The 13516-nt window shown below is 41.0% G+C and overlaps 1 protein-coding gene across 1 annotated transcript; it reads right to left on the minus strand.

The window, feature by feature from the left end:
- Positions 1-271: 271 nt before the first annotated feature.
- LOC102831762 (potassium voltage-gated channel subfamily V member 1-like) lies at positions 272-6823 on the minus strand. The gene is made up of 3 exons (XM_006830656.1): positions 6317-6823; positions 4941-5470; positions 272-854 (listed from the first exon to the last, which is right to left on the minus strand). Exons 1-3 carry the CDS (start codon positions 6781-6783, stop codon positions 343-345), a joined length of 1509 nt encoding a protein of 502 aa, XP_006830719.1. The 5' UTR covers positions 6784-6823; the 3' UTR covers positions 272-342.
- Between the last annotated feature and the right edge of the window lie 6693 nt (positions 6824-13516).

Here is a 13516-nt window from a genome sequence, read left to right on the forward strand (position 1 = left end):
AAAATTGGTTGTTCATAAAACCTTTTGCTTTTCTGTATTACAATAATTATTTCATATTTGAAAACCCAGGCATGTGCACAATTGGCCCAATTGTACTTGATTGTATGAAAAGATTATTTTTCAGAATCAAATGTGAAAATAGATGAAATTACATCCACAAGAAGTTTGTTTGCAGTTGTTATGGGGGATGTGAAATGCTTTAGTACCTTAATCACTATAACAGCAAAAAATTAAGACAGGCAGTGCTCAAAAAAGACACATCAACATATAGAGACATCATATCAAGGTTTTATCAATAGACTTAATTCTACCTAAGCTTCTATAAATAAATTGAAAGTGAATTCAAAACCAAAAATCATCTCCTCCACTGCTCCTAGTACTTGCTCTTTCTCTACCTTTTAATCGAAGCATCTCCATGATACTGCGAGCATAGACATCTCTCAAGTTAACACTGATGTATGAGTCAGTAGCTATATTCTTGGTAAGCTTCTTTAGAGCTTCACGCTGTCTCACTGCCGCTTCTTTGAGTTTCAAGGTGAAGTAGCAAGCAGAGAAGCGGTCGTTAATAATAGCAATAGGCAAGGCCAAGACAAGGATTCCTGATAATATACACATAAAGGCCACAATTTTGCCCATGGTCGTGTCTGGTCTAATGTCGCCATATCCCACAGTAGTCATGGATGTTGTGGCCCACCACCATGCACAAGGGACACTTGTGAAAGTTGTGTCAGGGATGCTTTGCTCAGCAAAATACTCCACAGTTGAAAATATAGAAATTCCCACAGACAGAAATAGGAGCAGTAGACCGACCTCTTCATAACACTGGGTGATTGTCATTCCAAGTGAGCGTAAACCTATAAGAGAACAACTTCAGTTAATTGTTGGCAGTCCTCCTACTTCCCTCCTTCCCTGCATAGACATGAATTGCACACTTAATATATTTCCAGCCCTGGGCTAGGTTCTGAGGCTACCTAAGCCCTGTCTTTCAGAAGCTCGAAGTCTAGTTGATGGGGCCAGATGGAAGATAGGCAAAAACACAGATTCATTCATTCACTTAAATAATTTATTAAGTGCTGTAGTATAAGCACTGAACAGCTAACCACAAGGCCAGCAGTTCAAATTCATCATCAGCTCCTTGGAAACCACATACTGGGGGATAATGGATTGGAACTGACTGGACAACACTTAATAACAACAACAACACATGAAGAAAAACTTGACATCAGGATCAGAGGAAGACCAATGAACACTATACAACATGGAGATGACATCGCTTCGTTTGCCAAAAATGAAGAGGACTGATGTAGATCACAGACTACAGCCTAAAGAAAACAAAAATCTTCACAGCTGAACCAATAAGTACCATCATGATAAATGGAGGACAGTGACAAATATGGAAGCTGCCAAGGATTTCATTTTACTTTCATCCATAGCCAACACCCATGTAAACAGCATTGAAATAATGAAACATACTGCATTGGGAAAATCTATTGCTAAAGACCTCATTAATGTCTTGAAAAACAAAGGTATCAACTTTGAGGATAAAGATATTCCTGACCCAAGCCATGGCATTTTCAATATTTGAATGTGAATTTGAGGCAGTAATTAAGGAAGAACGAAGAAGAATTGATGCTTTTTGAATTATGGAGTTGGTGAAGAATATTAAATAGACCATGAACTGATAGAAGAACAAATCTGTTTTGAATAAGTACAGCCAGAATGTTCCTTAGAAGCAGGGATGATATTTTGGTCAAGCTATCAGGGGGAGCAGTCCCTGGAGAAGACATCATGCTTGGTACAATAGAGGATCAGGAAAAAAGAGGAAGACATTTAATAAGATGAAATAATACAGGGGCTGCGATAATGAGTTCAAATATAGGAATCAGTGTGAGGATGGCATTGTATCAGACAATGTTCCATTCTGTTGTACATAGGAGTCTCTATGAGTTGGAACAGACTTGACAAAAACTATATAGTTGTAGTTAGGTATCATCAAGTTGGTTCCAACTCATAGTGACCCTGTACAGGGTTTCTGAGAAGCAGCTGGTGGGTATGAACCACCAACCTTGGGATTAGCAGTACACTGCTTATCCTATGGCATGACACCAGGATTCCTCAAATATATATATATTTGTTGTTAAGTGCCACTGAGTCAGTTCTGACTCATAGCAATCCTATATAGGGTTTCCAAGTAGCAGCTGAAAAGTTTGACCTGCCAGTTTTGTGGTTGGCAGTCCGGTGCTTATCCTACACTGGCACACCAGTGCACACATATAGAGATGTATATATATATTGTTAAGTGCTGTGGAGTCAGTTTCTACTCCTAGCAACCCTGTATAGGGTTTCCAAGGCTGTACATCTTTGCAGGAACAGAAAGTCTAATCTTTCTCCCATGACGTGACTGGTGGTTTGCAGTCCATGGCTTACTCTATGGAGCCACCGCTGTATTCTCTCTCTGTCTACACACACACACACACACACACACACACATATATATTGTTGTTGTTAACTGCTGTTGAGTGGGTTCCAACTCATAGCAACTCTGTATAGGGTTTGCGAGGAGAAGCTGATGAGCTTGAACCACTGATCTTACAGTTCAAGCCGACTTTGCAGCACATTAACCCACAGTGTCACACCAGGACTACCATATTATGTGTGTGTTTGTGTGTGTGTGTGTGTATATATGTGTGTGTGTGTCACCCTTCTGACAAAGCTTAACACAATCAGAGGGTCTCAGTGTCTGAAACCGAGAGGACAAAAAGGATGGCATACTCTGGGAATGAAGTGAAACAGAACCAGCATAATAGATGTTGGCGACATGTTGACATAACACCAGATGTACATTTCCAGGTTCTCAGGGTGTCTCAAGAGAAGGTATTCCTGAACTCCCATGGCACCACTGAAGTTCTAGCTCTTATTTTAAAAGCAAAGGTTAGTAACTTTTTAAGTACAGAGCATTTCTGCTTTCCCATGAGGAGATAAGCCTGAATACAGAATAGTTCTCAGCTACAAAAAGGTGTAGGGCAATGGATCCACCTAGGGAACTCACTCACTTCAGAGGCATTTGCTAGATTTCTCCATGCTTGTTCTGAGGATTCACCTAGCTACTGGAAGACAGACCCCAGGGAACCTTCACAATTCTATCTGTGAAGGCAGGGAAGTCAGCCCCCTAAGGGGAGTACCAGGAGCCCATTTTAAGACTAGGATTTGAATGACTAATAAAGTTTATCCAGATTTGGAAGTCATGTCAATGCTATTTTCTCAGATATAGAAAGCGAGGCCTCCTAGGGTCAGTCTTTACTTTTACTCAATCACTAGAGCCTACTTGAAATGCATTCAAATACTATTTGTGCTCTTGGTTTGAATTTGCTCTTCAGAATTCAGATATTTTTGAATTATTAGCCAGCTATTTTCAAAGATCAGTGAATATTAATTTTGAGAGTTAACCTCAAAAGAATATTAGAACACCTTTTAGAAAACTGACTTTGGTGTATCTATATTGAATTAAAATTTTTAAATAAAGTGACACTATATAAGAAGAATCATAGATTATGTCAGGGAGAACTGTTTTCACAATGAAATATTCTAAGCAGTCTTGGAAAGAACACAAAATCTATGTTCTGAATTTCTAGCATGCTACAGAGCACCCTCAAAACAATCATAAAAAATAAATGTAATTATTATGCTATTTTACAGATGAGTAAACTGAGACCTAGAAAAGTAGTATGTAAGTACAGGGTTATGGAGTTAAGATTCAAAAAGATTTTTAAAAATAATTAACACATACAGAAATATGTCATCTCTGTCTCTATTTGTTAAATGTTATGCTAAAGGTAAAATTGTCAAATATTTATATAATTTAGCTGTTCATATCTTTTCAATAAATTAAGGCTTTCTTATTACTTCCCTTAGAACTAAGAAAACCTTTGAAAAGAGGTGACATTGAGCAAATTACTATTATTTTCTTTTTTCCTTTCTTTTGGGAAAAAATGTAGTCTTTACTGGGTGTTTTTAAATTGAATTCTGTGAAGAGTTTATAAATACTTGAAGAAAGCATCCCATTAAATGTGTCAGAAAACAAAGAGTGTTACTTCGAAAAGTTGTTGGAAACCCCATTATCAAATCCCTGCTACGTGAGACTGGCTAGGAAAATACACTACCCAAATTCTAAGAGGAAAAGTCCTTGTTACCTCAGAGACTGGGGTGGGACATGACTGAAATTGATGTCTCCCTGTATTTATAGGCAGAAAAAACTAGCACCCATTTTTTTGAAGTGGCCAGTGAGGCATGTATTTTAGGAAAGATGGGAAACAGGAATTGCTAGCTAACTTATTTATATTATCATCTATTTGTATTAATATGTATTCTATTCATAAAGCATCCTAGTATGGTTCACCAATTACTACAAAGTCACTTAAGAGAGATTGTTAAAATATATGCCTTTTAACTCAATGCCAAATGGTTAATTCAAATCCTCGAGAAATGGGACTTAGAATCTGTGTTTTAACAAGCTTTGCAGACCTTATTTTTAGTAAGGTCTGATATAAAGTAACATAGAGCACATGTGGAGGCCTGGAACATTCCTCACACTTGTATGTAGTCTTTGTTGTTGTTGTTAAGTGCTGTCAAGTCTGTTCTGTCTCATAGCAATCCTGTATAGGGTTTCCAAAGAGCAGCCGGTGAGTTTGAACCACCAACTCTGTAGTGCAAACCAACCTCGCAGTCCAGTGCTTTATTGTAAGAAGCACCTTTTTCTTAATACCTGTGATAAGAACTTTAAGATTTTGCTTCCCTGCCCCTCTTCAGAGGTCATGATTGGGTAAGGTGTGGGAGTTAGTCATTATGAATATAAATTAAGAGTTGCTTCCTTTGTGATGTGGTCAAAACACTAATGCTTATAAGGAATGGCAAAATACAAGGCATCAATGAAGTTTGAATACCTGTGGAATGTCTGCCAAGCTTCAGCATGCGCAGAGCCCTGAGCAGCCTCAGAACCTGGACAATGCGTCCCACATTTTCCAACTCCTGGGTGGTCTGGCTCCCACTCAGGCTCTCGACCAGAAGAGTGATATAGAAGGGCAAGATGGCAAGGAGGTCTATGATGTTGGGCACTTTTCTCAGGAAGCAGCACCTATCCCGCACACACAGGAAGCGCAGGACAAATTCCCCGGTGAACCAGCTAATGCACACGTACTCCAAGATTTCCAGTAATTGCAGGTCGAGCCAGCTTAACTCAGATGACATCAGGGCCATGTTGATGATGGATACAACTACAAATACAATGGATATGACCCCGAAGATTCGTGCAGCTGTGGAAGACCCAGGTTTCTCCAAGATGTTCCAGAGCTTCTGGCGGACAGTAGGACAAGGTCCTTGTGAGAAGTCCTGTTCGCTCTCATGCTGACTCTCCTGGTCTTCTGTGTCCTTCTTGAAGTCTAAAGTTTCACTTAGCTCCTTTCTTCTGAAGTATCTTTTAAAGAAGACAATTTGGTGATTAGTCTAACTTTTTATCTATCATACAAATGTAGAATACAGAAGTATAGTAGAATTAACCATAGATGTAACCTTATGGATTTTTCTTTCAGTGAAATGCATAAAATACCCAATCATATTTTAGCCAGACTGTTTCCTGTTCACAATACTTAACATTTCTCATTTAGTACAATTATTTTAAAAAGAGACAGAGAGAGAGCTCTAGACTAAGAAAAAACCTTGACACTTTCTACTAAGCATTTATAATAGAGGGAAAAAAATTTTTTTTTGACTACTGCATGATATTAACCATTTTCTTGTAACAAGAACAGATATTTGCAGTAAGAAATTTCTTTTTATGGAAAGAAAAGACACTTTGGAGAAGTAGTGTAATAGCAAAATAATAGCAAAATCACCATGGATGTCACATAAACTTTTAGTTAAGGGGTCAAGTTTTTCAAAGTTAGCAGTTCAGTTTTGAGAAATAATAACTCTCTACCCCCAAACCTGCATCCCTATACAAGCATGTTTTGGAACATTGCTTTACAGGTGCATTCATTCATTTACCGAGTATTTGTTGAGAGTGTGCCATCCTCGCAGTATAGATGAATTTGGTATATATACATGTACTCCAAAATGAAACCAGAAGGTCCCCAAAGTTCTACTCAAACGTTATCTTTGATGCTTTCCAACTCCCCCTCCTTCCCTCTCTGGCCCAGAAGTGGCCACACCTATTCGTAGGCCTAGGTTCAGAGGCTTGTTTAAAACTATAAAGCTTCCCCTGTGCCGCCCTCCCTCCACCGCGCCCACAACCTCTCCGCGCGGTGGCGTGCCTAGTGGGTACCTGTCCCTACAGCAGGAGTCGATGCTGAGCTCATCGATGCCCCAGTACTGGATCTCCTGGAGGAAGGAGATTGCGCACAGCTGCTCCATGACATGCAGGCGGCCCGTGCGGTAGTAGTGCAGGACATAGCGGAACGCCTGCGAGCTGCGATCGAAGAAGTACTCGTTGTCCACTGGGTTGGCGTCGTCGCAGAAATCTAGGGGGCTGGGCACGGCGGTGAGGGCCCCCGGGCGGCGGTAAGAGGCCACAACCACCGCCAGCTTGCCCAGGCGCGTGTGCGGGAAGCAGGACAGTGCCTGTTGCGACAACACAAAGCGGCTGCCACCCACGTTGACCGTGAAGCAGTCTCCGAGCGCCAGGTGTTCCCCTTCACCTTCACTGCAGAAGACGCTGGAGTCCAAGGAGCTCAGGGAGCCGCAATCTAGCGGCAAGCCTGGCGGCGCCCGGCTGCGAGGAGGCAGCTCCATCCCAGTGTCCGCTGCCTGAGGGTACCACAAAGTTACAAGTGGGTAGGGAACCCAGGTTCCGCGGGGTTACCCGGGATCAGAGGCTAGTGTGCCCCTGCTCTCTCCACCCCCATGAGCTCCCTTCCCCATGGTCCCTAGGGGCCAGTGAGCGCTCAGTGGGCCAGAGGGGGCTGGGCGCAGAGGAAATGGTCAGGTGTGAACCAAGCTGAGGACAGCCCCAGGGCACAAGGCCAATAGCCAAAGCCCTCCTCCAGCACCACCCCTCTCCCCACCAAGTTTGTAACTGGAATCCCAGACTGGGAGGTCTAAGGATTGAGCTACTGGGGGACGTAGAGAAGGAATTGAGACTGGGGGAAGGGAAAATAACAGAGTACAGTACAAAGAAGGGGACAACATCACTCCAGCCTGCTGGAGCCCCAAAGGAAAAGTTTTGCAGGGCAGGTGGTAACAGGTTCTCAATCCCTTCTGATATGACCTTAGGAATTTCTCCCGTTTTGCCTGCGACGACTTGATTTACCTCCTCGCAAATGTGTTTTGGGCGAGGGTTTTTTTGTTTGTTTTTTTTTTGCTTCAACTCACTCTCTTTCTACAGTCTGTCACTCAGGTTCCAGGTTGTCCTCCATCCTTCCTCAGGTTTTGACCCCGTGGCTGAGATTGAGGATAATAATGATATTAGTTTAAGTACCAGGGAGTCACGGGAATTCGTGGTCAGCACTGCCAGCCCCAACCCAGTTGGGCACCCACCACGGGAGGTACTTTTAGATCTTCTCTTTAGCCTTTTCCAAGACTAGAAGTTTCCCGGGGAAGAATTTGTCCTAGGCGCATTCCCCGCATGACAGCAGAGCTCTCATTTTAGGATAAAGGACGGCAACAAGGCAAGGACAGAACAGGCGTGGGCTGGGGCAGGGGTTTAAATAGAGACGGCCACGTCTCGGCAAAGGAGGAAGCCATGCACCCCTGCCCAAATGAGGCTGTAAGCGCATCCACTGGGTCACTTTAAATCCACGCCCCTACCCACCTGTTGGAAGTAAGTTCGTCAAAGCGACTCACCTGAGGCTCCTGGCACATCTGGGCTGCGTTCAGCTACCACTATGGGTTACTAAGTCATCCTTTGATCCTCCCGGTTCCGACCTTGCCTGAAGTACTGGAGATGTCAGACTAGACGGATCTAGTGCTTGCAGCTCAGTTCCGTGGAGCGCTAGCTGCCTAGCATCGCCTCCAGTCGACTCCCGGGTGCCCTGATGCAGCAGAGCGTGGCCGCCCCCGCCTGCCGGCGCTCGTGCGAAGCCACCCGCCTAGCGGTTCCCAGCAACAGCAGTGGGGCGTGGCAGGAGCTGAGCGAAGTGAGGCCGGGGGAGGAAGTGAGGGGCTGGCGACACTGCATATTATATTCATCCTGATGACACTTCAAAATTACTGTATTTGGTGCCTGTTTCTCTGAATCTGCATTCTCACAGATGCTCAAGAACAAAGTTTTCCAATTGGAGAAGTCTTGTAAATTTTGGGTTAGGAAAGTTCTAGTAAGAGCTTTGTGTAACATCCGTTCAAGGTGGTCTCATTATTTCCAACAAGCATCTTAGAAGCCTGCACTTTTCAAAAGTCTTTGCAAGATAGAATGAACTGCACTCGTCTTTGTTGTTTGTACTCAGTCGTCTGAAGACGTTTATATAAAGAGACAGCTTGTTGCAGTCGCAAGAGCTTTTTTCTGGCTGAAAACTTGGCAGCTTAGATCTGACTTTGCCAACTGGTAATTGGGTTTCTAGTTGTAGTTTTCCTTATAACTGCAATAACTTCCTCAGCAAGATTTCAGGTTTTATAAAAAAAAAAAAACCCAGCATTTATTGGGTGTTTATATCATAAAATGTGTAGTCACTTTATTCATGCAATACTTTATTTTGTTGTTGTTGTTAAGTGCCTTCGAGTCGGTTTTGACCCAGGGCGACTCTGTATAGTGTTTCCGAGAAGCAGCTGGTGAGTTTGAACCACCAACCTTGCTGTTCAAACCGACCTTTTTCGGTCCAGTGCTTATCCTACAGCGCCACATCAAGACTCCAATACTTTATTTAAGCATGCATAATAGCATTGTTATTAAGCAGCATTATAGCCATTTTACAAAAGGGAAACTGAGGTACAGAGAAATTCATTGATTTATTGTCATACAGTCCAAATTCAAACTCAGGATATTAGATGTCAGAAGCTGCTCTCATAAACATAAAGAGAAACCAAATCTAATGGCACCAAATTGACTACAACTCAGAGACCCTATAAGACAGTAAAAATGTCCCCTCTACCGCAACCAGACCCTTGAACCTCAGGTGTCATGAGTGGTGGCCTGTAGATAGACTTATGAAATGAACCATCCTTTAAGGATCAGAGCCTGTGGTAAGCATCTGAATTTTCATGATTCTATGAATTAAGCATCATGGTTCTTAGTTACAAATTTGAACATAGAGACTCAAAGATACTAAGTAAATTACTTTCTCATTTACATAGCAACTTTTTGTAGCAGTATATAAAGGAACTGAAACTGAAATCTTTTTGTTGCAGATCTTAACCACAAAACCAATTGCTCTCAAGTTAATTCCAACTTTGAATGGTAGGACAGAGAACTGCCTCTCAGGGCTTCCAAGGATATAATCTTTATTAAAGCAGACTACCAAATCTTTCTTCTGAAGAGCAGCTGGGGGGTAGGGGTGGGGGTGGGGGTTTGAACTTCCTACCTTCCAGTTAGCATTTGAATGTTTACCACTGTGTTGTTACCAGAACTACTTTTTTTTTTACTTTACTCAGAGTCTCAATGTCAACTGTCTGCTTCAGTTGTGGTTAAAGCAATTTATATTAATTGAAACCGTGTACAGTGTGGCTATGAGTTGAAACCAACTCAAAGACAACAGCAAGCAACGAAACAGTCATGAAAAGTGCTGGTGGTGAAATTGTTAAGGGTTCAGTGGCTAATTAAAAAGTTGGTGGTTCAAACCCAAGTAGTGGATCTGCAGGAAGAAAACCTGGCAATCTGCTTCTGTAAAGATTGCAGCCAAGAAAACCCTGTGGGAAGTTGCATATTATTCCTATTATTGTTTCAGGGATTTCTCCCACCCTCACCCCAATTATTTAAAACTCAACACTTAGTGTACACTAAATACCATATTAAAAGGTTTATAGAGCTCTGGTAGCGTAGTGGTTACGAATCGGGCTGCGAACCTTAAGGTCAGCGGTTCGAAACTACCAGCCGCTCCGCGGGAGAAAGATGAGGCTTTCTACTCCCGTAAGGATTTACACCCTCGGAAACCCTGTACAGGGTCGCTATGGGTCGCAACCGACTCGACGGCACTTAACAACAACAACAACAGAATCAACTTGATGGCACCAAGCAACAACAATCAACTAGAGACATGATGACTGCTTAACTAAGAGAATATAAACAGAAATGCTCCATTAAAATTATACAGTCTCTTGAGTAATAACGCCTATCCTGTTCCCTTAAATGTACAGTTTCTGCGTCCTACTTGGTTGACCAGGTTTGTGTCAGAGAGCCCAAATGAAGAGAGAATACTAGATAAACAGGAAACTTACTCCATTCAAAGCATACCTATCTTGGCCCCTGTTTCTATCCAAGATACAACCTGAAGAATGTCAATAAGTAAAAAGAGAATTGCTGATAAGGAGTTTGGGGTGGTAGAGTCATGCTTTCCAAATCAGTTGTACATAGCACAGGAGAAAGGTGATTGTCATGTAGAAGGTAGCAGAGTACAGAAAAGTGAAAACAATCTAATGGCTTTGGGTGTATTTCCCTGTCATTATATGCTATGTTCCAGGGCTTTTCAATGGAGACATTCAGTGAAAACTTCTACCAGTTTTTGGCTTCAGCTATCAGGTATTCCAGAGTTCTGATGTGGCACTGTGGGTTAATAATGCTCTGGACTGCAAGGTTGGTTTAAACTGCAAGATCAGCATTTCAAGCTTACCACTGGCTCCTTGGAAACCCTACCCAGGGCACTTAACAACAACAACAACAATCAAATATTCCAGCTATTTCTTTGAATATTGAATCTCTAACTACAACAAGTGCTTTTCAGTCTTATAATTTTTATCTGTATTTTGAAATCAATTTATGAACTGTGCATATTCTTAATAGTAACATTCTTAATAAGAATCTGGAATATTTCATTCATGTTTTTAAAATCAATGAGAATGTTTTTATATTAATATTATATACCATTTATCAAATTTGAATAGCATATCATCATGTTTTGGTAAATTCATGCAATCTTATTTTTATATTAATTTAAAAATAATTATATAAAGAAATCATTATAACTCATTTAAGTATTTTGGGGGATTCACATTCATTATGAATTTAAATTCAAAGTACTGCAACTTTACTTTTATTTTTGATAAATAGACAAACCTCATAGCCATTGAGTTTGACCTATAATGACCCCATAGGATAGGAGTCCTGTTAGCATAGTGGATTATGAGCTGGGCTGCTGACCTCAAGGTCAGAAGTCAAAAATTTACCAGTTGCTTTGAGGGAGAAAGATGAGATGTTCTGCTCCCATAAAGATTTACAGCCTCGGAAACCCTGTACAGAATCACTATGAGTCAGCACTGACTTTGTGGTACACCACCACCACCGCCACAGAATAGAACTGATAGAAGATACAATATGTAGACAATTTTGAATAAAAAGCTTTATAGAATCCAACTTGAACAAACTGTACCATTTCATTTTCAGCTCTCTTACTGTAAAGTCATACATTTACACTAAAATCTCTATAACTATTTTATCATTCATTGTCAATGTGGGCCATATTTCATGTGAAGTATACATATCTTTAACTCTATGTTTGATTCCTCAGATATTGACAACCATATGAGTTAGTTGTAATGATGTTTAAAATATCTTTGTAAATGGACAAAATGACTTCACTCTTTTTCCCTTAAATGCACTGGGATATGTTTAAAGGTAAAACAAAAATCTGGCACACTAAAGATAATTCTATCTATTCATCTTTCATGTGCCTTCTAGGTTCTTGGAATAAATTCTCCCAACTGTAAAACAGCCCACTCTAATGCAGAATTTAGCTTAATGTGGGCTTGTTCTGGATTCTTTCCAAGGGGAGGCAATTATCTTTGGAAGTACCAAGAATTCATTTTCATAACCTAGTCTCCTATAGAGATCATAAGATAGATGGTGATGGTGAGGATACCTGCAAAGATAATAATAGCTGAAGTGCAGCCAGAGTGCTCCTTGGAGGCCAGGATGGCCAAACTTCGTCTCTCATACTTCAGACATATTGTCAGGAGAGACCAGTCGCTGGAGAAGGATATCATGTTTGGTAAGGTGGAGGGACAGAGAAAGAGAGGAAGACCCCCAACCAGATGGATTGGCCAAGTGGCAACATCGATGGATTCAAGCGTGGCAACAGTAATGAGGTTGGCCCAGGATCGGGCAGTGTTTAGTTCTGTGGTACATAAGGTCGCTATGACTTGGTACCCACTCGATGGCACTTAACAACAAAAACAACCTTGATGTAGTGGTTACGAATTGGACAGCTAACTTCAAGGTCAGCGGTTCAAAACTGCAAGCTGTTCCAGGGAGGAAAGATGAGACTTTCTGCTCCTGTAAAAATCTACAGCCTCGGAAATCCTGTACAGGGTTGCTATGAGTAGGAACAGACTCTATGGCACATAACCATCACCACCACCACCATCTTGACTTACTTGTTTGTTTTTTCACTAGTTGTGTGATTTTTACAAGTTTCTTAAGGCTCATGAGAATCATTTTCCACATTTGTAATATAGAGATAGGAGTCTTGATATGGTGCAGTAGGATAAAGTACTGGACTGCGAGGTTGGTTTAAATCACAAGGTAGGTGGTTCAAACCCACCAGCCTTTCCTTGGAAACCCTATATAGGGTCACTATAAGTCAGAACTGACTTGAAGGCACTTAACAACAACAATATTTAGGGATAACAATTATACTCACCTTGTGTGTTATTTCAAGAATTAAATGAAATAATACATACAAAATTTTTATTGCAGTGCTATTATTTTATTGTCATATTTTTAGGAATTTTTCCTCCAGATTTTTAAAAATTCAGCACTTAGTGTATACTAGATATCATGTTAGAAGATTTATTTTAAAAATACTTCATTTTATCCAACGTTAGAAGAAAATTTACATTTAGACTTATTCTAGTTAGTTCTTTCATTCATTGTCAAAGTACTCAGTAAACTTTCATTTTGCTCTGTCATTGCAAGAGATAATCTTTGCACTTCATATGCATTATAAGGTGGTTTTAAAAAATGTTGTTTTCTTGGGATCAGTTCAGAATGAAAAAGTTTCTCTATAAATGCATATTTCTAGAAATTTACTTTTGTAAGCTAATGGGGAAAGTTGCTAGTATATAGTTAGAATACATATATACATGTTGTTGTTGTTAAGTACTGTCTAGTTCATTCCAGTCCATAGCAACCCTGTATAGGGTTTCCAAAGAGAGGCTGGTGAGCTTGAACCACTGGCCTTTGGGCTCAAGCCTACTTTGCAGTCCAGCGCATTGTCTAACTGCGCCACACCAGGAGTCCTAAGTAAAGTAGTAAGTAGTGATTTAGTGGAGTCTTGGTGTGGTGCTCATTGATGGTCATTCTCTTGTCCACTGACCCTCTACAACATTGAGCTCAAATGTAAGAACAATTATAAAGATGATGCAGGACTGGGCAGTGTTTCAT

This window comes from Chrysochloris asiatica, unplaced genomic scaffold (assembly GCF_000296735.1).
Source record: "Chrysochloris asiatica unplaced genomic scaffold, ChrAsi1.0 scaffold00001, whole genome shotgun sequence".
NCBI classification, from domain to species: Eukaryota; Metazoa; Chordata; class Mammalia; order Afrosoricida; family Chrysochloridae; genus Chrysochloris; species Chrysochloris asiatica.